This window comes from Martes martes, assembly GCF_963455335.1.
Source record: "Martes martes genome assembly, chromosome: 17".
NCBI lineage: Eukaryota > Metazoa > Chordata > Mammalia > Carnivora > Mustelidae > Martes > Martes martes.
The window spans coordinates 19,143,155-19,170,824 of record NC_137905.1 but is presented as its reverse complement, the minus strand read 5'-3'; the positions used below and the strand labels follow the sequence as shown (position 1 = coordinate 19,170,824).

Genomic DNA, 27,670 nt, shown 5'->3' with positions numbered 1-27,670 from the left:
TTTATAAGTAAGCTTGAATTAGCAAGCCAGAAATAATGAACTCAATTAAAAGTGGATAGCTTTAATTCTCTGAGAAAACGACTGCTTCCTTTCCCCCTTGCCCACAAAGGAAAAGACTACATTATTACAAATGAGAAAAATGTTTATTAAGGAAACAATTTAACAATCCTCCCTTAACAGAATTTTACAGACTAGAACACAACTTGAAGGCAATTACAGTTCAAATCATTAACACTACATAACGGTGCTTATTCTACAACTGGAAAGTTGCTGAAGTCTGTGACATGCCACTATAAATGTAAGTATTATTAAAAATTACAAATTGTTTAGTGATTATTTTGATAACCTCCTGAGCAGCAGCTCCTGCAAGGAAAAAGGAGAAAAGCAAAGCTTTGAAAAAGGTAAATTTCAAGTTATATAAAAAATATCCAATTCTGTAAAGGAAATCTTTCCTTTCCAAAGGCAGAAGTGTTTAAAAATAAGCCAAAACAGGCAGAGCTTACTGAATCACATCAAAATCAAGGACTGCAATTTTTTTATAGCTATTATCACAGGAACTTAAAATGTTGTCCTATACATTCACACTTTGGTATATTACACCACAATTTAAAAGAATGAAGTATTATGGTGGTTTTGAATGGTTGATGATATTTTAAATAAAGTCAAAAGAGCAGTATGGTTGATAGTAGTGCTTTTTAAAAAAAATATATACAGACAGAAAAGATTCTCAAAGACCACCCCTGTGCCTACTTTACTTTAATAAGATGGGGATAATGGTATATTTGTTCTAAATACTCCTGTAATTTGGAAACAACCTATACTAAACACCACCAGGCTGCTATACTCAGTAACAATCTTATACAGTAACAAGTTTTGAGTAATCAAAGCAAACAGTAGAAAAAGCAAAAAAAAACAGAGAAAAAAATTCTTCACCTATTATAATATGAAGCTTCATCTTTCATTCATTCAATTCAATTCATTCATTCATTCAAACATTCATTGATTCAATAAAATATGAGACTATTATATTATATTATTATTATATTATGTACCAAACACTCTTCTAGGCACTAGGGATAAAGAACGAAAGATACACATCCTTGACTTCATGGATCTTACTTTTTAGTAATAACAGAGAGGTAATTTACAAATAAGTAAAATGTATATAGTAAGTCAAATGACTCTAAGTGCTAAGGAGAAAAAGCAAGAAAGGGGGATATATATGAGTGCAAGAGGAGTGACTCAGTTTTAAACTGGGGAGTCAGGAATGGCCTCACACAGGGAAGATTAACACTTAAACAAAGACCTGAAAGAAATGGAATATAACAATGTCCCATAGAATACAGAACACATTATGGACTGAACTGAATGTCCTAAAAATTCATGTTAAATCCTTAATATCTAATGTGATAGTATTTGGAGATGAAGATGGTATGGGAGTCTTTGGGAGGTAAACAGAGTCATGGGATAGGGCTCTCATGATGGGTTTAGTGCCCAGGTAAGTGTCCCATCTGTCCTCCCCTCCCTGAACAAAGACAACGTTATATAATGGCACACAGCAAGAGGGTAGCCACCTATAAGCCACAGACAGGCCTCACCAGAAACCAGGTGCCCTGGCCCTTACCTTGGAGTTCAGGCCTCCAGGGCATTTTTATGAGAGATGCTAATTTTCATATGGCCTTGAAGAACAGGTAGATTTTAGACATGCAAGAAATAGGGAGATTTAAGGCAAATGGACCCTGAGGGTTAAGGATTGAAGGAGCAGGAAATAAAAGGGCATGTCTCCAGGAAAAGGAAATAACTCAAAAAAAACAAGGCCAGAAAGGCTGAATGGAACCAGAACATGGTGTGTTTTTAATGTCATATCAAGGACTCTGCACTTGTTTTCTGAAGATTACTGTAGTATGCTTGTGTATATTGCCAGCACATAGGGTCAGTTAAGTAAGAGACATGATCAGAGCTGTGCTTTAGAAAGATCAATGACTCTTCACTTTAAGATGGACAGCAGTGGGAGATGGAAAGCAGAGAGACAAGTAAAATAACCTAAACAACAAAATGACATCCTGCGTCAGTGACTTCCCTAGTTAAAACTGCTCAGAAAACAAAACTTCCTAACTGTACTGCGTTACCAGAGATGCCAGTCTTCTCATCTATGGCATCTATGGAACTCACCCCCTAAGAATGCAGCAATGGTGTGTGGCTCAGCAGCTCCGTATCGGCAACTACAGAAGAAGATGGAGACATGAACTTAGATTAACCTTACAAGACAGGTATTATTTCTCCTATGCCCTAAAAAATACTCACAATTCATGGACATAGTCATCTTTCACCATTACAGATAATCCATATTCCTGAAGGAAGCCAGTGAGACAAGACTTCAGCTTTCCTATATCTTCTTCAACTTGGTAGTTAGATACCCCTAAAAATAAATATATGAATTAATTTTCATTAATAAAATTTAAAAACCAATGGCACCTACTTTTCTAAATCCAGTTTTAGGTGTCCTAGTCAAAATAGTAAGGTATGATATTTACAACTATCACAAAGCTGTAATAATAAAAGAAACCATCTGAAACCTATTAAAAATTCAAACCTATTAAAAATTAAAAGTTTGATAAGTCTGCTTTGTTTACTGTTCTATACCCAGTATCTAGAAAACTATCTGACACATCCTTGGTGCTCAATAATTATTTGACAGAGAACTGAATGAATAAGAAAGTGATGTCCCATTTATACTCTGTATAAAAATTATGGTGCTTGGGATGCCTTGGTGGCTCAGTCACTAAGCATCCAACTCTTGATTTTGGCTCAGGTCATGATCTCAGGATCTTGAGATCAAACTCCACATCAGGCTCTGCAATGGGCACGGTGCCTGCTTAAGATTCTCTTTCCCTGGGGCGCCTGGGTGGCTCAGGGGTTTGAGCCTCTGCCTTCAGCTCGGGTCATGATCTCAGGGTCCTGGGATCGAGCCCCGCATCGGGCTCTCTGCTCAGCGGGAGCCTGCTTCCCCTTCTCTCTGTCTGCCTAGCTCTGATTTCTCTGTCAAATAAATAAAATCTTTAAAAAAAAAAAAAAGAAGATTCTCTTTCCCTATCCCTCTGCCCCTCTCACCCTACTAAAAAATTATGGTGCTTATAAAAAGTATGGTGTTTATTATTCATTTCCAGAAGATTAAATGACACAGAAGCCATAAAGCTATAATAGGTGACATTTATTGAGCATTAGTAAATGCTGGACAGTGTTCTAAGTACCATATAAATTGAGTTAATCCTCATAACAACTCTATGAAGTAGGTACTATTACTATCTCCATTTATAGGTGAGAAAACTGAGGCACAGACAGATGAAGTTATTTGGCTGAATTACTTAGCTCCTAAGTAGGCAAAACTGGGATATGGGCCTGGGCAGTTCTTATGCTTATGATTATAGTCTGTCTCCAAAGGCAAGCTATTATTACTACTGGAAGGAAGAACACAATTGCTGTAATATTCAAAAGTTACTAAAACAAATCATATTTTTTAGCCCTTCTGGTTTAAAAACCATCACTACTCTTCCTAATAATAATACTACCAAGCCTTTATTGAATACTTACAAGGTGCCATGTAGTGTGCTAAGTGATTTTCATACATCACCTGCATAATCCTTAAATCCAAGAGTAGGTAGACACTATTATCGCCATTCCATAAATGAGAAAACAGACTTGGAAATAGTGACTCATCCATGATCAAGAGATAGTAAGTGACAGAACTTAGATCTGAACCTAGGTTCAACTCTAAAGCCTGTGCTCTATGTGGTAGCTAGTCTCCCAAGATGGCTCCCCAATGAACATTCCTTTGTACCCTCACATAGTCCCCTCCCAGTCTTAATCTAAACTGGCCCTGTGAAGCCAATAGAACATGACGTAAGTGATGCTGTATAACTTCTAAGGCTAACTCATAAAAAGTCTTGTATGTTCCACCTAGGTCTTTTGGAATGTTAACTTTGGGAAAGCCAGCCATCATGTAAGAAGTCTGCCCTAGGAATACAACACTAAAAGGAAGCCCCAGTTAGCCATGGGAAGAGATGTCTGACCAACCGCCAAGCAGTTCCAGCTGTTCAAACTAACATGCTAGTCACCGTGAAAATGACTTCTTGGATGTCTAGCTCAGTCAAGCCTTCAGAATGACCCCAGCGCCAGGTGTCACGCAACAAGAGTGCCCCCTCTGTCCAGTGAGAACTGCCTGAGCCCAGTCAATCCACAAATTACAAGATAATAATTTATTGTTTTAAACTACTAAGTTTTGGGATGGTTTGTTATGCAGTAAACCAAAAATACAAGCTATCAAACAATACACATAAAGTAACATGTATTTGGTGTTTATTCCTTTGCTTTCTTCTGGTACACTTGCTCATTAAGACCGTAACTCAGGGGGCACCTGGGTGGCTCAGTAGGTTAAGCCTCTGCCTTCAGCTCAGGTCATGTTCTCAGGGTCCTGGGATTGAGCCCCGTATCAGGCTCTCTGCTCAGCGGGGAGCCTGCTTCCCTCCCTCTCTCTGCCTGCCTTTCTGCCTACTTGTGATCTCTCTCTCTCTGTCAAATAAATAAATAAAATCTTTAAAAAAAAAAGACTGCAACTCAGTGGGCATACTTCATCAGTTGGGGCAGCAGGTTTTATGATACTCTTAGAATGTGCTGCTATGCAATAATATGGCACAATTAAAATTATTATCTTAGGGAGCCTGGGTGGTTCAGTGGGTTAAGCCTCTGTCTTCAGCTCAGGTCGTGATCTCAGGGTCCTTGATCCCAGAGAGCCAGACGCAGGCTCTCTGCTCGGCGGGGAGCCTGCTTCCTCTCTCTCTCTCTCTGCCTGCCTCTCTGCCTACTTGTGATCTGTCTGTCAAATAAATGAATTAAAAAAAAATCTTTAAAAAAAAAAAAATTATTATCTTAATAAAAATATTCCAGGCAACTGAAGATCTTTGAGATTATACCAATTTTCCAATTAACTACATTTACAGACCAAAAAAATAGACTCTGAGCAAAGAAATCCGTACATCTTCAGAGTTCTGAATTCAAGTCACTGGCATACTTCTTACAGCTTTCCCATTCCACTAAATTAAACTCAGTTTAATTTAGAAGTAAACTATGGAAGTAAACTATGGAAACTGACAGAAAAACAAGTTTTATTCTAGGGGCACCTGGGTAGCTCAGTCGGTTAAGTGTCTGACTCTTGATTTCAGCTCGGGGTTGTGAGACAGAGCCCCGAATAGGGTTCTGTGATGGGCGTGGAGCCTGCTTAAGATTCTCTCTCTCCCTTCCCTCTGCTCCTTCCCACCAACTCTGCCAAAAAAAAAAAAAAAAAGTTTTATTCTATATGCATTCAACCAACATTTCCCTGTAATAGTTAAGAATCGAACATTATTCACGGGGCACCTAGGTGGCTCAGTCATTAGGCGTCTGCCTTCAGCTCAGGGCATGATCCCAGCATCCTGGGACTGAGCCCCGCATTGGGCTCCCTGCTTGGTGAGAAGCCTGCTTTTCCCCCTTCCACTCCCCCTGTTCGTGTTCCCTCTCTTGCTATGTTTCTCTCTGTCAAATAAATTTTTAAAATCTTGAAAAAAAAATTATTTGCAAATACTAACACTTAAAAAATAAATGGTATTTTCTCACTGACCTAAAGAAGGTGTAAAGTGCTTACAGTCTAAAATTCAAGCACCAGGGACGCCTGGGTGGCTCAGTTGGTTAAGCCGCTGCCTTCAGCTCAGGTCATGATCCCAGGGTCCTGGGATCGAGTCCCACATCGGGCTCCTTGCTCAGCAGGGAACCTGCTTCTCTCGCTGCCTCTGCCTGCCTCTCTGCCTGCTTGTGTGTACTCTCTCTCTCTGACAAATAAATAAATAAAATCTTAAAAAAAAAAAAAAAATAAAATAAAATAAAATTCAAGCACCACTACTATAAACACCCCAAGAACACCCAAGAAACTTTAAGATTTAATTCAATTTAATTATTTATTCAAGACTTTATTGTATATGATAATGAAATTGCTATTCTTACCTGGATATCGACCATGTTGTTTATGAAATCTATCAACAGCCCGTAACATTAAATATAATACTATCTCATTATCTGGATTGTCCATGCTGGAAACTGAAAGGGAAAAACAATTCACCCCTGGGGCTAATAATACATTATATGTTTATAAAAAATTTTTAAAAATTATAAAAAAAACCAATTCATACAACTTGGTAACTCATTACATAAAAACAATGTAGAACTGAATTTACTATATACTCAAGTTTCAGGATACAAAGCAATTCTATCACAAAATTTAAATATTTTGTGACAATAAAATAGAAAATGATAAATAATAGTAAAATAAAGGGAGAGGGAGATATTTTAAGATGAAACCCTATGTTCTTTTTTTTTTTTTTTAAGATTTTATTTATTTATTTGACAGAGAGAGAGAGATCACAAGTAGGCAGAGAGGCAGGCAGAGAGAGAGGGGGAAGCAGGCTCCCTGCTGAGCAGAGAGCCTGATGCGGGGCTCGATCCCAGGACACTGAGACCACGACCTGAGTGGAAGGCAGAGGCTTAACCCACTGAGCCACCCAGGCGCCCCGAAACCCTATGTTCTTAAGGACTATCAGCTACTCACACAATCCCTATTAATGTAATAATGTTCTGACTTTAGCTCTTCTTCATATCACACAACTTACTCGGTAGTCTAAATATGATTTCATGTAGGGGCGCCTGGGTGGCTCAGTGGGTTAAATCCTCTGCCTTCAGGTCAGGTCATGATCCCAGGGTCCTGGGATCGAGCCCCGCATCAGGCTCTCTGCTCAGCAGGGAGCCTGCTTCCCCCTCTCTCTCTGCCTGCCTCTCTGCCTACTTGTGATCGCTGTCTGTCAAATAAATAATAAATAAAATCTTTAAAATAAATAAATAAATATTTTGTGTATATACTAATTATCATATACTCACTACTATTAAATACAAAATATTTATTTATATCTCTAAATTTAATTAAAATTAATAACCTAGCATCAAAAGGTTATTATACTCACTTATTTCCTCTTTGTTAATTGTATCCAAGCCATATTCTTCAGCTAAGGATCGACATCTTACCACTCGAAGAAATGCAGAATTGGTGCCTGAAAACAAAAAAGACAAGACATTATGGAAGTAAACAGTTAAGACATGTGAATATTCCAAATCACAAGTCACTCTATGAACAGGGAATTCTGTGTATACTCTTTACAGACATGGAAATTCAAGCCAAATCTCTTTGGCTTGAATGGTTAGCACAGAAGGCGCTAGAGCACAAATCAACTGAAATTCATATCCCTAACAGTACAACCAGCTCAGCACTGAGTAAGTAGGTGATGGCAACTCTCTGAGCTTGCTTTCAGTTGTAAAATGGGGATATTACCTTTGAAAGCTGTTCTGTGGATCAAATGTGCAAGTGTAGCAAGTGCATACCTAGCACAATGCCTGGTAAGACTCAGTGAATAGTTGTTTTCATCATTATTAAGGATAAGCAGTCCTAATGGAGAGCATTATACATATTGTGCACTTAAATATGTAAAACTTTATTTTTTTTAAAATTTTATTTATTTGACAGAGAGAGAGATATCACAAGTAGGCAGAGAAACAGGCAGAGAGGGGAAAGCAGGCTCCCTGCTGAGCAGAGAGCCCAATGTGGGGCTCAATGCCAGGACCCCGAGATGATGACCTGAGCCGAAGGCAGAGGCTTAACCCGCTGAGCCACCCAGGCGCCCCAAATCAAAGTATTTGAAATAATACTGTCAAGGCACATGTGACTCAAGACTTAACGTCCAAAGTCTTCAGATAAAACTTTCCCAATTTATTTAAAAGTAATAAGCTGAAAATAATTCCATATTAATGACAATTTTCAATTGACCTTCATATCTTTTCAGCACTGCCATAGACAGATGTGCTCTGTGACCCACTCTTAAAACACCCTCACCTCTTATTATATTATGAGGCAAAAAACACCAACTCTTAGTAATTCTTATCTGTACCACTGAGACCATAGAAAATTTTTAATTTCAGCCATTTAAAATTCCTGAAAACATTCTGATCAAGCAAAATAAGGAAATTAATTCAAGGGGACTTACAGAGTAACTTTAATTCTTTCTCTGAAATGGACTCTGGTGCCTGTAAAGAGAGAAATGCAGGTTTTGCTCCAGTATAAAAAAGGAGATGAACACAGACCGCAGCACAAAGCCAATCACTGGGAGACGGAAAGGCTTTCCCCAAGTGCTGCAAGAGTTCTGTAAAAACATCTTGTTTCCTTAGTGAAGGCCTTTCTCATTAGGCAGGTAAGTGAGCGATCCCTCTAAAGAGTCCTAGAACCAGTGCCACACCCTCTATGTCTAAAGATTTTTTGGCTCCCAGAGTTATGCAATCAGGCCAAATGGAGCTGTACCGTCCACAAAAGGTACAATGCACTCAGCTCAGCAGCTTACCTGGCCGATAGACTGCAAAAGTTTGGCAACATGATTACCCACAGCAGCAGCATCTTTCTTTGCTTTTTCACGATAACTGGAAAAAAAACAACAAACAGCTGTTTTAATAATTTTTAAAGTAAGCAAAATTTAAATATCACCATGAAGCAAATTTCTTCCCTTTTCATGAAAAAAATACTGGTTTGGTAAGATACAAAATGTGAAAATGCCATGGAAATGCTACCAGCAGCAGTTGTTAGTGGCTGGGAATCTCCCCAGTGTTGGTGATGGACTTCTGGAATCTGCTAATGCCTGAGCTCCCTCTACAGTAACAGCAACTTAAAAACTACCCTCCTAGAAGGATCTATGATCCATGTTTCTGGGAGGACCTGACTACATATGTTACTGAAGAACATCATGCATCTCCTTGAAGTTAAATCCAAGGAAAGTTAAATACTTCAAAACTGTCTTATCTACAGGGGCTCCTGGGTGGCTCAGTCGGTTAAGCCTCTGCCTGCAGCTCGGGTCGTGATCCCAGGGTCTCGGGATCAAGCCCCACGTTGGGCTCCCTGCTCAGTGGGGAACCTGCTTCTCCCTCTCTCTCTGCCTACTGCTCCCGGTTGTGCTCTGTCAAATAAATAAATAAAATCTTTAAAAAGAAAAAAACTATTTACAAATTCATGTAAAACCTTTAAGTCTATTTATACTTTCATTCTCTAAAGATGATCCGTGTTAAGCTGACTACCTTCAATGTGAGGTCATACTTCCGTCTATCCTCAACTGACTTTCCCCAAGTTTTAAATAGTTGAAATCTTAGGCTAGGCAAACAAAGATGTGTTAGACAGTGGCTGAGGTGAAAAGTGCAATATCTAGAGAACAGAGATCTTCTGTGTGACATCCTTTGGTCCTTGGGGAAGTCAAGCCAGTGGCCCTGAATTCATCAGCAACATGCCTAAACTACATAAGGGTAATATCCACTGAGACCTATACTTAGGACAGTCTATCTGGGTTCAAACTAGTGACACCCAGAGAGCTGGTGTTCATCTACAGTAACAAACTCTTTAAATTATGAAACATTATGATAAAAAATTCATCAAACTAAGACTGCAAGTTTTAAGTTACAGATAAAAGTTCCTATAGGGCCACAGTTAAGAGTGTAGAGCTGGGCAGCATCTGACTCTTAGTTTCAGCTCAGGTCATGAGCTCAGGGTCATGGGATTGAGCCCTGCATTGAGCCCTACCTCGGCCTCTGCACTAAGTGGGGAGTATGTTCCAGGTTCTCTTTCTCCCTCACCCTCTGCCCCTACCCTCCTCATCACTCTCTCTCCCTAAAAATAATCATCTTCTTTTTTTAAAAAATATTTTATTTATTCATTTGACAGACAGAGATCATAAGTAGGCAGAGAGGCAGGCAGAGAGAGAGGAAGGGAAGCAGGCTCCCTGCTGAGCAGAGAGCCCAACTCAGGACTCGATCTCAGGACCCTGAGATCATGACCTGAGCCGAAGGCAGAGGCTTTAACCCATTGAGCCACCCAGGTGCCCCCCTAAAAATAATAATCTTAAAAAAAAAAAAGAGTATAGAGCTGGGTTTCATGGATCCAAATCCTGGTTCTGCCATTTCCCAGCTATCTGACTCTGAATAAATTACATTTTCTATGTTTCAGTTTCCTCATCTATAAAACTGGGACAATAATAGTATCTCTGTCTGGGGCTGTTGTAAACATTAAATTAGTTGATATACAGAGCAGTTCATAGCAGAGTTAAATGCTCAAATATCAGATTTTGTTTTGTTTTTTTTAAGATTTTACTTATTTATTTATTTGACACGGAGAGAGAGATCACAAGTAGGCAGAGACACAGGCAGAGAGAGAGGGAGAAGCAGGCTCCCTGCTGAGCAGAGAGCCCGATGTGGGGCTCGATCCCAGGACCCTGAGATCATGACCGGAGCTGACGGCAGAGGCTTAACCCACTGAGTCACCCAGGCACCCCAAATATCAGGTTTTTATCATGAAATATGAAAGAAAAAAATCTGCCCTCTACTCATTAGATGGGAATTCTCTGTACTTTCTGCTCAATTTTACTATAAAAATACCTAAAACTATTTTTTAGCTTATTTTTAAAGAAACTATTACAGGTTTGCATTTGATTTTTTTTTAAGAGATTTTATTTATTTATATGACAGAGAGAGACACAGCAAAAGAGGAAACATAAGCAGGGGGAGCGGGAGAGGGAGAAACAGGCTCCCCGCTGAGCAGGGAGCCCTATGTGGGGCTCGATCCCAGCACCCTGGGATCATGACCTGAGCTGAAGGCAGACGCTTAACGACTGAGCTACCCAGGCGCCCGTTGCATTTGATTTCTGATAGAGTGATAAAATATGTTTATCTGTACTATAAACAGGTTAATTTTTCAGAAACATAGTTTGAAACAGTGTTTGAACATAGTCTGAAAACAGTGACTTACACATTTTGCAGCTTTATATATTTGCTTGAATCTGCAATCATATCAGGAATTGTGCCTCGAACAGGTAAATTTCCCTGACCCTCTTTGGCCACAAATTCTTTTAAGGCACGAGCTAAAATCCAAAATGATGGAGTCTAAAAGAATGAGAAAAAAAAAATTAGTATTAAATGGCATCTGAAATTGACCCAAAGATTAAGATGGCACTATTTACTTTTGGTTGTTACCTGTTTGGTGATATTTATGCAGTGATCATCATTAAATATATCTTCAATACTGCTTGGGATCTAACAAAGGAACACAAGAGATTTACTTATACTAAGAATGTGGCCATCTGTATTTCCACTATTTCCCAAACAAGTTCTCTGAATTCCTACATTGTAATACAAACTTCTGATGGGCTTAGACAATTTTGTAAGGATTTTATTTATTAGAGAGAGAATGCACGCACATAAGTGGTGGGGAGAGGCAGAAGGAGAGGGAGAAGCAGACTGCCTGCTGAGCAGGGAGCCCCCACTTGGAGCTCACTCCCAGGACTCTGGGATCATGACCTGAGCTGAAGGTAGATGCTTTATTGACTGAACCACCCAGCCACCCTGTGCTTAGACTTGAATTGAGAATCAGCACCAGACAGAGAACTGATGAGGAAACAGAGAACGGAAGGAAGTCCCCTCCTGCCCGCTGGTGTCAGCACTAAAGACTGACCTGTTCTCTTCCATCACACATGGATTACAAAAGGAGCCAAAGTAAATCTTTGATATAGTTACATCTAAAGACATAACAAAGATTTCAGATATTTGTAATTCAGAACGTCTGAGTCAGACATTCAGATTTGTAGTCCTTCATGTGTTTCCAGCTTGTCAAAAACTTGAAACCCTTATACCCTAAATCAGTAACTACTGGAAGAGACAACAACTCTGGTAAAAACTACATAGTTAAGCTAAGTACTTTTAATGCTGGCAAAATCATCATACATTAGTAACAACCATTGAAATTGTAAGCTTTGATTCTACAGCTTTGTGGAAAAAAAATTTCTTACCAGTAACCTCCTAACTGGTTTCTCTGTTTCTGTTCCCAGTCCCCTGGAGTCTATTTTCCTCACAAGAACCAGAATGATTTTTTAGAAACATAAATCAGGTCACTCCACTCCACTCCACTCCCTGCTCAAAACGCTTCTATGGACCCCTTCTGATCCTAGGACTCCTCACCCTCATCATGCTCTACCCCTCTGCTCTGCTCAAATTTTGTTCATAACACCTAGTGCATTTGTCTGTTTGCTTAGTTCACTATACAGAACCTAACTATGAGAACCTTGGGGTTTTTTTTTAATTGGGGTAAATTTTACATTTAGTGAATTTTACATTTAGTGAGATGAATCTTAAATGTACAGTTCGATGCACAAGTAGGCAGAATGGCAGGCAAAGGGAGAGGAAGAAGCAGGCTCCCCGCTAAGCAGGGAGCCCAATGTGGGGCCTGATCCCAGGACCCTGTGATCATGACCTGAGCCGAAGGCAGCCGCTTAACTGACTGAGCCACCCAGGCGCCCCTAAAGCACACATTTTAATTACTCAGCAATACTACCTCATTGTCTCCAAAAAGCTTGTAATGACAGCTTAAGTGCCTTCCTAATGTGAAAGACAGCATTTTTTTGCCATATTAAAATTATAAGAAAATTCTTAACTTACCAGTTGTGTTACTCCAAATTTCACAAAAACCTCACTGGCAAGACCTTAACAACAAAACAAAGGCCATCTAAATGGAGTTATCCTCCAAATAATGTCTTACAATGTCATTAAGAACGTCTTCCATTATATCCAAGTAACTATTGTCAAAAGCAAATGCAGAGTAAGATTTAACTTTTAGGCAACACTATTTTGGCAAAATATCAACCTCACTATATATTTCCTACATCCAAACTGTTACTATTCACAAATCATGTACTTCAAATAATATATATAAATCATTATATCACTGTTATATCCTGAAGCACTGATATCCATTTTAACAAGGACAATATGGTCTTACTAAAACACAATTCAATCCATATTATAGACACTAATTTCTAACAACTTTACAATTTAGGAAATATTAACTTAAATCTAAAGTCAGGGCATCTGGTAGCTGAGTCAGTTAAGCACCTGACTTGTGATTTCAGCTTAGGTCATAACCTCAGGGTCATAGGATGAAGCCTGGCAGCAGGCTCTGCACTCAGCTGGGAGTCTGCATGGGATTCTCTCCCTCTCTCTCTGCCCTGCCAAATCACGCACACATGCACATATGCTCTCTCTGGCGCCCCTCCTCTAAAGTAAATAAATACATCTTTGGGCGCCTGGGTGGCTCAGTCGCTAGGCGTCTGCCTTCGGCTCAGGTCATGGTCCCGGGGTCCTGGGATCGAGCCCCACATTGGGCTCCCAGCTTGGCGGGAAGCCTGCTTCTCCCTCTCCCAATCCCACTGCTTGTGTTCCCTCTCTCGCTGTGTTTCTCCCTGTCAAATAAATAAATAAATAATCTTTAAAAAATAAAAAAATAAAGTAAATAAATACATCTTAAAAAAAAAAAGAAAGAAAGAAAAAAGTCTAAAATCAACTATTTCACATGAGGACTTCAAAAAACATCTTTCTTGTATGAATTCCTCAGACACACTTTAATACCTGAGTTGTATTTAGTGCTGTGTTCACATTTTTAATAGCTTCTTCAAAATTCTCTTCATCTTCTGGAGCCCCGTTTTCATTCTTCAGAATCCCTAGTAAAATAGAAACTGGTTAGCAAAAAATAGCCCTTTCCTTCTCACCCCTATGCCCTTCCTAACATTATGGAAATAACCTCATCAGATCTTAAAAGGGAGGACTGGATACTGAAACTTAGGAAGAAACAGGTTTATCATTAGTCATTTTTTATTAATATATTAGTAGCTATCTTTTTGAGCTTTTACTCTGTATCAGACACTATTAAATATATTTTACATTTTATGGTATGAATGAATCCTCACAACAACCCATGAGGTAGGTATGAGCAGCCCCCAGTTCCTCATTTACTGATGAGGAAACTATCATTAGTCATTTAAAAAAAACTGTATGATGAGTGGCTCCTAAACCTCCCCTGAGAAAAAATAAAATACAAGCTCATGATGGCATCGTCTGATAAAGCTCCTGACAGAAATCCAATAAACAGCTTCAAGCAATTTGCTTTTCAAATTTTATACAACATTCAATTATATCCCATCATATTACCTTGTCTAATCAAATCTCTGAAGTCTTCTTTTTCTTTATACGTTTTAGGTATTCGTCCATTTGTCTAAATTGGTTAGAAATTTTTAAATTCTAGTTATAAAAAATCAAAAGATGGAAATCAAGAGTCCAAAGATTCCCCCACTCTCCCATTCATGCTGAGATTTCATCAGCAAATACCTTAGTGAAATCAGAGGTTGACTTGAAAGAAAACAAAACTGGGCCATTTCTCTACACTCATTCCCCACGGCCAGTTTCAGAATGACATTTATTGGTATTTCATTTTGTTAATAAAAATATCAGTCTCAAAAGAGGAAATGCCAGATTTAAACAGAAAAGCACCCACCTCCCCTATTACCACATAAAGAAAAGAATTAATCTCCCACTTTCCTCCAATGAAATCCTTTAAACTGAAAGTACAGTCACACATAGAATTTGTGTTTTTTTAAAAAGGACGTACTTCACTATACCACTGTGCTAAATATTTAGCTACGATCACAATCCATGGAGTATGGCTATGGTCCTAAAAACAAAAGAAAAATCAAAGAAAATGTCAGTATTAGCTAACATTGTTTACCTTTATTCTTCATCACATCATCTCATTTTTAACAAATCCAACAATAATTATGACATCTCCCAGTATATGTAGTATACTGAATGGAGATAAATGAACTGAGTTAATGAAAATTGCTTTATAAACTATTTCTAGAAGTAATATCCAATTTAATCCTAATATGGCAGGTTTGTACTATGACTGTCCCTATTTTACCATCAAGAAAAGAGTCTCAGAGACTGCCACCCAAAGAGAAAGCACAAATTTCTTGATTTCAGGTATCAATCCTAGACTGAGAAAACTGTCTTCTGGTCAAAAACCTGTATTTTAATAAATACATCGGTAGGAAAAAAAACACATACTCCTTAAGTTACATAATCTATTATAAATATCATTATTTCTATAATGAAATATGGAGTTGCCTGGTAACTCTTCAAACACTAAAAATAAGTTTCAAGAGGAATTAATTTCAATAAACACCCAACCCCAATTCACACTATTTTAAGAAGTATATCTAATTGTTTACAAAGGGGTCATGAAGAGGGCTGCTGGGATACGTTTACGTCCAATTCGCTGACCTGGGTGTTGATTACACTGATGTGTTCAGTTAACGAACTTCTCTTCAATAGAAGAACTTTTCAGGGGCGCCTGGGTGGCTCAGTGGGTTAAGCCACTGCCTTCAACTCAGGACATGATCTCAGGCTCCTGGAATCGAGTCCCACATCAGGCTCTCAGCTCAGCAGGGAGCCTGCTTCCCTCTCCCTCTCTCTCTGCCTGCCTCTCTGCCTACTTGTGATCTCTCTCTGTCAAATAAATAAATAAAATCCTTAAAAATAAATAAAAGAACTTTTCAAATTTTGCTGGAAAACAAATTTACTTCAAACAAATTAAGTACAATGTTGTTACTATGTAATCTGGATGACAAGAATATGGATATTTATAATATTTTCTCATTGTGGTGTAATTCAAAAACCTGAGGTTAAAAAAAAAATCTTTTAATCTATCTGTAAATGAAGGTCATACATACCTTTTTTTCCATATGATCCAAATCATAAGACTGAAAATGTTCTCTCAGTTCAGGAAATGGCTTATCCAGTCGTAGATCCTCTAATGCATTATCTGGATGAGATTCTATTACTGTGAAACAAATAATCCCCCCAAAAAAGACTTCTTTAGTGATACTTCTAGAATACACTACATTATAGGGGCTTAAGAAATCTATAATTTTTGAGAGAGTGGAATATCCGGCTTGCAAGCAAGCAGCTTTGTGCGTGACAAAAGAGTGATTTAAAATTGTGTGATGTTAAGAGGGACAAGACGATTTTTGTTCAGAAGAGTGCCCAGTGCCATACTGTGGAAAAGGGACGCAAGCACAAGATTGGGCCAAATCTCCATGGTTTATTTGGTTGAAAGACAGGTCAGGCCCTGGATTTTCATACACGGATGCCAATAAGAACAAAGGCATCACCTGGGGAGAGGAGACACTGAAAGAGTATTTGGAGAATCCCAGGAAGTACATCCATGGAACTAAAACGATCTCCGTGACATCAAGACAGGAGGAAGGGCAGACTTGATAGCTTATCTCAAAAAGCTACTAAGGAGAAATAGTTGGCCATGCTCATTTATTACAAAACAAAACTGTCTCAAGACTTTTTTTATGTGTACCATATTTAAATTGATCTCATATACCAGAATTCAGATCATGAATGGCTGACAGAATATTTCTTTTGAACAGTTCTGATTTAAATAAGATTGGCTCACGGTTAAATGAATATGATCAGCTTTTTGAACTTTGATAGTAATTCTGGTTCACCAAATGCTGTCACTATTTTCCCTTTCTAAAAATATGATAGGAATTGATTAGTAACATTCAGCTTTTCACAGAGATGGTAAATGCAATCTCTAAACTTATAGATTTTTTTATTTAGATTTATATAACTGGTTATATTAATATATTTAAATCCTGAGGAAATCCCTTCACTGTCTCAGAAAAACAAGACTCAGCTGTGTTTCAAGTTGTGTTCCTTAGCCTGTTAAAGGCAAGGCTAAAGAAAAACTGACAGTGTCCACTTTATCTTTTTGGTCTTAACTATGCCAATTTAATTAAAATTCCCGCATCAGGTGCCTGGGTGGCTCAGTTGGTTAAGTGGCTGCCTTCAGCTCGGGTCATGATCGCAGGGTCCTGGGATCGAGGCCCACATCGGGATCCCTACTCAGCAGAGAGCCTGCTTCTCCCTCTCCTTCTGCCTGCCACTCTGCCTACTTGTGCTCTCTCTCTCTGTGTCAAATAAATAAATAAAATCTTAAAAAATAAATAAATAAAATTCCCTGCATCTAAAATGTTGCCTTTAACTAAATGAAAAACATTTGTGTGTTTACGTATAATATTAAATAAAGAATATTTAACACTTCTCTGATTTTATAGATGGTCTGTAAGGTCAGCTGCTTTTAAAATTCAGTGTGACAAGGTATAGAGCAGATTTGGCTTGTGGATTCTTTACTAAGTCAGACTAAGTTATAATTCAGGATTGTCTTCTAAACAGCTATTCAAAGACACAACTGTGGGGGTGCCTGGGTGGCTCAATGGGTTAAGCCTCTGCCTTTGGCTCAGGTCATGATCTCAGGGTCCTGGGATCAAGCCCCGCATCGGGATCTCTGCTCAGCAGGGAACCTGCTTCCCCTCTCTCTCTCTGCCTGTCTCTTTGCCTACTTGTGATCTCTGTCAAATAAATAAATAAATCTTTAAAAAAAAAAAAAAAAAACAAAGACACAACTGTGGAATTATCATATATGTATGATCGGTAATGGTGCTTTTGCCAACTCATCAGAAAGGTTAAAATTGAGGAGATAGATCATCAGCACAAGTTTGTAAATTATGTGATAAGGCTTAAGATAATTAAAAACAAAATCAAAGGGGTGCCTGGGTGGCTCAGTCAGTTAGGTATCTGCCTTTAGCTCAAGTCATGATTCCAGGGTGCTGGGATCAAGTCCCACATCAGGCTCTCTGCTCAGTGGTGAGTTTGCTTCTCCGTTTCCCTCTGTGATCTCTCTCACTTTCAGTCTCTCTCAAATAAATAAATAAAACCTTTTTTTAAAAAATTAAAATTAAAAAAATTAAAAATTAAAATCACAGATCATGAAAAAAATCTGTAATTTCTTTTTTTTTTTAAAGATTTTATTTATTAATTTGACAGAGTGAGATCACAAGTAGGCAGAGAGGCAGGCAGAGAGAGAGGGGGGGAAGCAAGCTCCCCACTGAGCAGAGAGCCCAACGCGGGGCTTGATCCCAGGACCCAGAGACCATGACCTGAGCCGAAGGCAGAAGCCCAACCCACTGAGCCACCCAGATGCTCCAGAAATCTATAATTTCTAAATGGGCATAGGGCTTACGGGTTTTTTTTCTGTCCCCCCCCCCTTTTTTTTTAACTCAAGGAACTGATTTTAATTTTTTAATTTTTGTAAGTAAGCTTCACACTCTATGTGGGGCTCAAACTCGCAACCCCAAGATCAAGAGTCACATGCTCCACCAACTGAGCCCTCCAGGCACCCCTTTTCTGTTGAGATAAATTTATATATACACATACATTCACATTTTTCCAAATGCACAAATCATAAGTGGACTATAGTTTTAATAAGAATAAACTAAAAAAAAAAAGAATAAACTCAAAATTCCTTTAGAGTTGAATTTTCTTCTTATTATAATTTTAAAAGATCAAAATTGATTAAATATATGTTCAGATAATACTTAACAACAACACTACCTTTTCCCTCCTGTGGTCTTCAGTAGACATCATCACCATCTACCTAGACCTCTTCCCTAGGAACCTGATGGTTGTCCTAGCCTTCTTTCTTTTTTTTTTTAAGATTTTATTTTTAAGTAATCTCTGCACCCAAAGTGGGGCTCAAACTTATAACCTCAAGATCAAGAGCTGCATGCTCTTCTGACTGAGCCAGCTGGATGCCCCTATCCTTGATTTCTTTCTTCTTTGGCCCAACATCAGTCATTCCACATGTCCTAATATCACAGTCTCCATATGGGGGAAGAACAGGAATGTGTAATTTCACTGACTGTTTAGAACTAGGCCAAGTTTTGTCACTTGCGAGCTGTGTGACTTTAGGCAAATAACTTAATCTCTCTGTGCCTCAGCATCCTGATCTGCAAAAAGGAGATATAATAGTACCTATATTATAAGGATTTTGTAAAGATTATATGAATAATATATATGTAAAGATTATATGAAATAATCTACATTAAAGCAGGCACACAGCCAGCAACATTAACCCTCATTATTTTTTACCCCCTCTTCCCTATCCTTGTAACATCAGCCTTAGGTCAGGGCCTTGGTCTGTGTCCCTCTCACCTAGCTACACCACTGGAAATTTCCTAACAACAACCCTTTCCTCCAATCTTTGCCCCTTCAAATCCATTCATTCTCTACCTCACTTCAGGGTACACATTTGAAATAAAATTTTCACCCTGTCACTCTCTCACTTGTACGTCTTAAAAGGCCTACTAGCACCTGCCAAGAGTTTATCCCCACAAGCCACCCCCTAACTGCCCAAGCAGATACTACTCCCCAGTGACACTACCAATGCCAAGGGCTATCACTACACTAGCAGAGTACCTGGCTCAGAGCCATGCAGGAATACTGAATGAAAAGTGGATGATGATTTAAGATTAAAAACTTGTAAGTAGAGGCATGCCTGGGTGGCACAGTAAGTTAAGCATCTGGTTCTTGGTTTTGGCTCTGGTCATGACCTTGGGGTCATGAGATTGAGCCTCCAGTCAGGCTCCCACTCAGGGCTGAGTCTGCTTGAGATTCTCTCTCCCACTCTCCTCTCTCTCTCTGGCCCTCCTGCTCCTGCTCTCTCTCTCAAATAAATAAATAATGGGGCATCTGGGTGGCTCAGTGGGTAAAGCCTCTGCCTTCAACTCACATCATGATCTCAGGGTCCTGGGATTAAGCCCCACATCAGGCTCTCTGCTCAGCGGGGAGCCTGCTTCCCCCTCCCTCTCTGCATGCCCCTCTGCCTATCTCTCTGTAAAGTAAATAAATAAAATCTTTTTTAAAAAATTTGTAAGTAAAGGTCTAACATCATCCTTGAACTAATGCAAGCCTGCCTATGTATGACTCCAGTCTCCTGTAACACTGTTTACTTGGAGCAATAGTCAGGTAAATGCCTTGTTTATTGTGTAGAACTGTACCTGAACTGTACCTAATGCCTCTATGAGAATATAATGAAAGATTGGGAGAGAAAGGTGGTATGACGTCTATGTGTCACTGTGACCCACATACCTTGACTCCCACCTGTAGCAGCTCTACACGCCCTATGTGGGTTAGGGGGCAAAAAAAGCTACGGACTTGCTTTGCTGGTGGACCTCCTAATAACATGAAGAAGCTGTACCTGTTGTATCTCCTGCTCTGTATCCTTCTATAATGCTAAGTAAAGGAAATATCAGATTAATGACTATTGATTCTGAACCTGTAACCAGAGTTGTACTGTTAAAATTTATTTTGCAATTTTTTTTAAGATTTTATTTATTTATTTAACAGAGGGAGCACAAGCAGGGGGAGCAGCAGAGGGAGAGGGAGAAGCAGGCTCTCTGCTGAGCAGGGAGCCCGATGTGGGGCTCGATCCCAGAATCCTGGGATCAGGACCTGAGCCAAAGGGAGACACTTAACCATCTTGGGCCACCCAGGTGCCCCACTCTGTAATTTAAAACTGACTTCCTATGGGGCTGGTGGCTCAGTCAGTTAAGTGTCTGCCTTCGGCTCAGGTCATGATCCCCGGATCCTAGGACCAAGCCCCACATTGCAGAAGCAGAGAGCCTGCTTCTCCCTCTCCCTCTGCTGCTCCCCCTGCTTGTGCTCTCTCTCTCTCTCTCTGTCTTGTCTCTCTCTGTTGAACAAATAAATTTTAAAAAAATAAAATAAAAAATAAAATTGACTTTCTCAAATGACAGGGTTCTAAAACTGTAGCTAAAGCAACCAATGACAAGCCCCATATGTGCAACAGAATTACCTGGATGTTCTTTTATAATGATCCTCATATAACCAACTAGTCCGTAAGTCCTACAGATCAAAAGAGGTATTTGTGAATTCCAGAGGACATCTGCTAAACGTAGTAATGTACTGTAAAGGAAAGTACAATAAATAAAAACATAAGCAAATGGATACAGGCCAAACAGGAAAATACCCTAAAATAAAGCAACTTTCTTACTAAGTAATAAATGCAAATATATATCTGTTACATTTACACAAGCAAGTCATGGATACACTGAAAAACTAGCAATTCCACAAGGCTGCAGTCTCACACAAAGTTTATCTTTTGGACTACAGGGACATGAAAGCCTTCTCTTTTGTATTAGGGAGAATATTATTGAAAGACACTTCTTTAACAAAGAGGAAAGTATTTATAAAACCCTTATCTACACCCCCAAGCACACTGTATAATTAATAAATTAATTTAAAAAAATTTTTAAATAAAGAATTTTAAGAACTACAGTCTTTGCAGAGAAAACAAAACTATGCAAATCTAGTAGGAGACCAAAATAAAAATGAATTAACATAAAAATTTACCTTTCAGGAAGCTGAGTTGCAACCACAATGGTAAACCTACAGAAAAATGAAGGATCATTGTCTAGAAGGTTTTCTGGACTCTAAATAGGACACAGGAAAAAAATTGAAAAATTTTACAATCATATTAAACATGGCAGAAACAGTTAAGCTATTTTAGAACAAATGAGGCAACATGTTAGACTCCAATGTTAAAGTAATTCAACTCTCAACTGAACATGAAGATACAAAGATTCAAAATTCTAAATACTGGGGTGCCTCGCTGGCTCAGTCAGTATAACAGGAGACTCTTGATTTCGGGGTCATGAGACTGAGCCCCATGCTGGGTGTAGAGACTACCAAAATAAATAAACTCAAAATTCTAAATTCTTAGGGCTCTGAATTATTAAAAAATTACATTTCCACACAGAAATAATAATGTGTAAGGGTGCCTGGGTGGCTCAGGGGGTTAAAGCCTCTGCCTTCGGCTCAGGTCATGATCTCAGGTCCTGGGATCGGGTTCTCTGCTCAGCGGGGAGCCTGCTTCCTCCTCTCTCTCTGCCTGCCTCTCTGCCTACTTGTGATCACTGTCAAATAAATAAATAAAATCTTAAAAAAAAAAAGAAAAATAATGCATATACATATGTTCTATTGCCCTCAAAACAAAGATCAAACATCCTTAAACTGACTTTATAACTATTCTGTGGGAAAGCAAGGAAAAACTTTTTAAAACCCTGATTTGTATTTATATCCAATAATCCTATATGGGGACTACACCTCTGTCCCTCCTCCATCTAGTCAGACTTCATAAGCTTTTGGACATATACCTCTTCCACAAAACTCCCAGAGACATCGTTATTTAATTCTTGTAAGAATTCCATGGCAGCTTGAGCTCGGTTCTTTTAAAAAAAAAAAAAAAAAAAAAAAGGCATTTGACTTGAATTAGAAAAAATCTGGTTAAAATGTAACCCCTCAACTTACAGATCAAGCAAACATATTATAAAATTACCCAAATTTCATACATAGATATGACAATTCTGCTCTTTATAGAATTTAAACTAAGGCTCAACCACAATATTATTTTAAATATTACTTAAATGATTGTATTATTTGTACCCAACATTCCTGAGTACGCAAATGACCAGACAACCTTGGGTAGCAGGTAGAGATATTCTGGACCAAGTTTAGACTCATTACAACCTCCCACATTTATAATCCTATATAAGAGAGCTCAAAGAAATAATCATTTCTGTTCAGAACATTGTATTAAGTTGACTATTATGGCTTTGTAAGATTAATACGGAATGTACAAAAATAAAAGATATGCTGCTAAGTCTTAGAAATCTTGTAAACCATAATATTCCATCCTCTAAACATTTACACTTTATGTTAATCTCAAGGTATAGCTTTAATACAGGATATAGCATAAAAACACAGACAGTACTTTTAAGTTCTTAAACTACTAAGCGTATAAAGATTTGCAAGATAAAAAAAAAGCTAATTTAACTTTTTTCTCAGAGAAATAATCAGCTCTTTCAAAGTCAAAACTTTTCAAGCAATCAAAACATAGTGGCATGATTAGATGCTCAAACACAACTATATTCTATAAGAAACAGATGGTTTACCTTGCCGATGCTGCTTCTTTGAAGGAAAAAACTAGAACAGAATTTGAAAAATTAAGAGTTTCTTTGACTATAAAGGGAAGGTTATTTGTAACACCAAGTGTATTTCATTCATAATAGGACACTAACTATATTTTGATTCTAGATTTTAACAGTCTTCCTGGAGGAAGATAACAGGATGAAACTTGTAATCAAAGACCAGGCTAATAAATCAATATTCCCAAAGTGTATGCCACAGAGTATAAATTTTATAAGATGCTCTGAGAGAATAAAAGTTCCCTGGCTTTACAAAGTTTGGGAAACACCACATGTTATATTTCCCCCTTGGAAATTAATAATAAATATAACACATGATATTAAGGTCTTATATTAGAGAAATGTTTAACTTCATTTGCCCCATTTCCCAAACTCATTTGACCATGGAACCCATTCGCCTATTTAGCAGCTATTAACATTCCCTAGAGCCAGTATTCCACAGACCATACTCAGGAAGTGCTATATTGAACTACTTGCTTTTGCAGGTTAACTAAAACAGTCTTATTCAGATTTCTTCCCACACATATGCTTGTCAGGTCTCAAGGCCCAGATCTCAGACTGGGTACCATTTTGTAGCAAAAAATCAGTGGCTCCATAAGAAAAAGAAACTTTATTCTTATCACACACTGCCCTAACCAACCAAGTAAGCAAAGATAACAGGACTTTTTCTTTAAAGATACCAATAAAAGGGTGCTGTTGTAGAAACACTACCACCCAAAGAAAAGATATCAGAGCTCAATACGAACTAATTCTGACTTTTCTTGTATGTACTCACTGTTGTCATATACTAACAAACAAGAGAGATTCCAGCCTCCAAGTCCTGAATAGAGCCTGAAATCCAAATCTTGCAATGCTTTGGAAGTCTATATTATGACCATCTTTAAAATAGCATTTTTATAGAGACAGTGGAGCATACAGAGAGATATATGTGGACTAAGCTCAGAAGAAACACAAATAAAAGGTAATTTTTTATTCTTATAATCCAAAAATGTAATTTTTTTTCAGTAACACAATAATTTCAAATTATGTACTAACCCCTAGGGATCAATGCAAGGACTTAGGAATTATCCAGATTTCACAAATCAAGGAATAAGGACTACTCTTTTGCACTAATAACAACAATGAGGACAGTAACGACAGGTACCTTTTATTAACGGTCCATCTGCTGGACACTATGCTAGCACTTTACCTATACTGACTTACTTCATCTTCACCATAATCCTAAACACAGGGATTATTTCCACCTGAGAGTCAAGTCACCTTCACTGAGGAAGCGAAGTTGGGATTTAGGCCTTAGTCTCCTGTGGCAGTGCACTGCCCTTCCTAACACACATGTGTTTGAAAAGAATAGAACATACTTATTTCCAGCATCTTCTCCGCTGACCTGATTTCCATCAATAACTGTAAATGAACCAATACCTAGAAGACAAAACAGAGTTAGTCAAGAACACATAATTTCTAGTTCAAAACCGTATAGAGTAAATTGACTACCACAAAACTATATTACCTGGTAGTACCAAGTTTTTAAGAATTTCAGTTCCTGTGGCTGTTGCATTTATTAGGCAAACATGCGCAGATTCTAAAGCCTCTTGCCCATGATCACCCCACAACCTACAAAAGAAGACACAAATTCAACATTTCTAAAACTTCCACACAAATGCAACTTTCTTATTTGGACGGTGATCTTAGACCTTCAAAGTGTTCTTGGACAGAATGGCTGATGTGATAACCATAGTAAACATGTGAGACAGGAAGAGCAGCAAGTGTTATGGGGATTATACAGCTGAGTAACCTAAGACTCAGAATGATGCCTTGCATGATTAGAAGAGGGTCAAATCAGTACTAAAAACTTGGGTCTTCCAGCTCCTTGTCCATTACTCTTTCAAGATAACTTACAGAACAGATATATTAGATATATTAACATTAAATAACTGCTTTAGACCTGGAGCGCCTGGGTGGCTCAGTGGGTTAAAGCCTCTGCCTTTGGCTCGGGTCATGATCCCAGGGTCCTGGGATCGAGCCCAGCATCGGGCTCTCTGCTCAGCAGGGAGCCTGCTTCCCCGCCCCTCTCTCTGTCTGCCTCTCTGCCTACTTGGGATCTCTGTCTGTCAAATAAATAAATAAAATCTTTTTAAAAATAAATAAATAAATGTGTTAGACTTAAAACCTATTCCTCTATTTCATTTCTCCTTAAATTACATAGAGCCACTATATTTAAGATCTTGACATAGAATTTATCACTGTGACATCTCCAAGAGTGAGAAAGCTTTACCAAGAAAACCGAATTACTGTCATCTGAAAAGCCTCATAGTGACTTCTACAGGAGTGCTTTAAAATACAACACCCAATGTTATTTTAATATCATGATTAATAAATGTATACATTATCAAACACAAAGATATAATAAAGATTAGCAGTATATGTTATATATATTCACACTGGCATATCATTAACAGAGCAAGGCGCATGATCACACATGTATCATGGCATCTGGCTCAGCCTGGTTACCTTCACCCAGAAAGCCTATTATCCTTCCTTGGCAGTATGGGAAGTATGAAAATCACCAGAAAAATGCCACAATCTGGAGGACTGACAGGCTTTACTGTGCTTTCCCTGTCACCTAATCTAAAACAGATGCCCTGTTATTGTTTAGCCAGTATGTCCTCCGGAGCATTTCACAACGGTAACTACTTCATTTGGTTTTTTATTTAAGGAACATCCATCTCTCCATTCCACTCTAAACTCCATTGAGGGCCCACATAACTCCCTACGTGGGCCACTGGAGCCCCAAATGCCTGGCACACTGCCTTGTCCAGAGTAAGTGATCAGTGAACAGCTGTCAAGTGAATGGAGGAATAGCCTAGAAGAACCAAACAGATGGGAAACACCTGTTTTTTTCTATGAAAGTAGGGCACACGGAAGACACTGACAAATTTGGTTGATGGATGCTTGGGTACTCAGATATTGAGCCTAGAGAGAGTACTGGTGCATGTCTAAGTTACATGTTTCAAGAAAGAGGCCAGACAAGAAACCAATCCTTGTTGCTCCCTTGCTGTCTTAACTATGGAGAGCACGGCCTGGCTGACTGCTGCCTGGCTGTACCACTTTGCTTCTAGCTGCCTCCCTATGACACTCCAAAACCGATAACCAATTCTCACCATGAAAAGTAAAATTTGGTCCTTAACTGGATGGGACTCAGCAAAAATTCTCTTTTGTCACAGTTACTAAGTAAGCTAAAATATCTTCTCAGCTATGTCTTGTATAGTTATATCTGAATTCAAAACACAAGCAATGCTAGGAATTTACAAAAGAACACAAGTTGGTTACAAGGGCTCTGACACCTTGCTTCCTTTCCCAGAAGCTTGGGAGGAGAGTGATGTGACTGAGAACAGGCTCTGAAAAAGCCACAAGGGCCTATGTTTACATCAGGGCTCAAACACATGGGACACTCTGGACAAGTTATCTAAGCTTCTCCAAGAAACTCCAAAAGCCAAGAGAATGTCTGCCTTCAACGCTGCTCTCAAAATTAAGTGCCTAAAGCCCCGAACACAGAACTAGGCTGTAGGTGTATATGGGAGTTCCAGGGACATATAGGGACATACTGTAATTTCTCCCAGCTTGGGGGGGGGCCCTCGAAAAAGGATGGGGGCCAAGCATTTGTGTAATTTCCACTGCCTTAACACATAGTAGATGCTCAATAAATAAGAAATGGGGAGTGTAAGGAGAAATGGCAAGGGAGAGGAATTAGCCAAGGACCTGTCTGACGGCTTAGACCTGCAGTGTCCACTAAGGTAGCCATCAACCACATTTGGCTACTGAGCTCCAAAAATGAGGCCCGCTAGTGGGAACTGGGACGTGCCTACAAGTGTGTAAAATGCGAGATTTCGAAGACGGTATGAAAAAAAGAGGTAAAAAATCCCTTATAAATTTATTTTATTTTATTTTTTTAATTTTTACATTAAGTGTTAAAATGGTAATATTTTGGATATACTGGGTTAAAGAAACCGTATTAAAGTTAATTTCACCTGTTTTTTTTTCTTTTTAAGGTGGCTACTAGAGAATGTGTAATTACATATGCGGCTCACACTCAAGACTGGCATTATATTCCTATTGGACAGCGCTGGCTCAGGACAATCCCTAACACTCGGCGCGGCTCTGGGCGGCCGGGATGGGGTACACCCGATCCCCCGATTCTGCTAAATGAGGAGTGAGCGCACAGCGAGGCGGGGCCGGCTGCCGCCCCGGTGACCCGGCCGACGCTGGGACCGCGAACCTCGAACTGCACACCGCGTGGCGAGCGGACGCACCCCCCGGAGAAGGGGAGTTCCAACCCTCAAGGGACACCCCAGGGCCCCAGGCCGGGGAGCCCCGAGAGCCGGCTCCCCAAGCCCAAGACTGCCCGGCCCGGCCCAGCGGGAGGCCTGGAAGAGGCCCGACCGCGCCGCCCGCTCGCTTAGGCCCGGCCGGGACGCAGAGGAGCCCGTCGGCCGGCCCGCCCGACTCAGTGAGCCCCGGCTCACCTCAGCTGGCGGTCGTACTTCTGCTCCTTGAGCAGCTTCCCCGGTTGCGCCATGGCCGCACCCGCAGCGCGAACAGCCGAGCCCCTGCCGAGTACCGCCACCACCTCCACGAGCACGCAGGCGCACTGAGCGCCCCTTTCGCCGTCTCTGCCTCCCGCGCGCCGCCCGCAGGGGGCGCCACCACCTCACTGCGCACGCGTCCCCAGCCCGCCCGCGAGTACAAGACCACAGCCCACAGCCGGAACCCGG

At 39.5% G+C, this 27,670-nt stretch overlaps 1 protein-coding gene across 3 annotated transcripts; it reads right to left on the bottom strand.

Moving 5' to 3' along the window:
* Nucleotides 1-125: 125 nt before the first annotated feature.
* Nucleotides 126-27,558, bottom strand: NAE1 (NEDD8 activating enzyme E1 subunit 1). Of its 3 annotated transcripts, XM_080829227.1 has the most exons (20): nt 27,422-27,558; nt 24,409-24,512; nt 24,260-24,320; nt 22,869-22,899; nt 22,071-22,142; nt 21,268-21,347; nt 20,711-20,820; nt 15,714-15,823; nt 14,594-14,656; nt 14,137-14,200; nt 13,558-13,649; nt 11,134-11,193; nt 10,910-11,043; nt 8,469-8,544; nt 8,118-8,157; nt 7,044-7,130; nt 6,034-6,126; nt 2,305-2,419; nt 2,173-2,222; nt 126-363 (listed from the first exon to the last, which is right to left on the bottom strand). In XM_080829227.1, exons 1-20 carry the CDS (start codon nt 27,472-27,474, stop codon nt 254-256), a joined length of 1,605 nt encoding a protein of 534 aa, XP_080685353.1. In that variant the 5' UTR covers nt 27,475-27,558; the 3' UTR covers nt 126-253. The 3 variants fall into 3 exon arrangements, with proteins under 3 accessions (XP_080685353.1, XP_080685355.1, XP_080685354.1); XM_080829228.1 differs by lacking the exon at nt 6,034-6,126 and having other exon boundaries at nt 127-363; XM_080829229.1 differs by lacking the exons at nt 24,260-24,320; nt 24,409-24,512; nt 27,422-27,558 and adding an exon at nt 24,162-24,234.
* Nucleotides 27,559-27,670: the final 112 nt, after the last annotated feature.

Bases quoted from the DNA above. Each gene is read 5' to 3' on its own strand.
- NAE1 (XM_080829227.1), bottom strand. From the start codon at position 27,474: ATGGCGCAACCGGGGAAGCTGCTCAAGGAGCAGAAGTACGACCGCCAG. The intron at 2,420-6,033 runs GTAAGAATAGCA...ATTTATTTTTAG, and splicing joins ACAACATGGTCGATATCCAG to GGGTATCTAACTACCAAGTT. The intron at 2,223-2,304 runs GTGAGTATTTTT...CTTCTTCTGTAG, and splicing joins GATGACTATGTCCATGAATT to TTGCCGATACGGAGCTGCTG.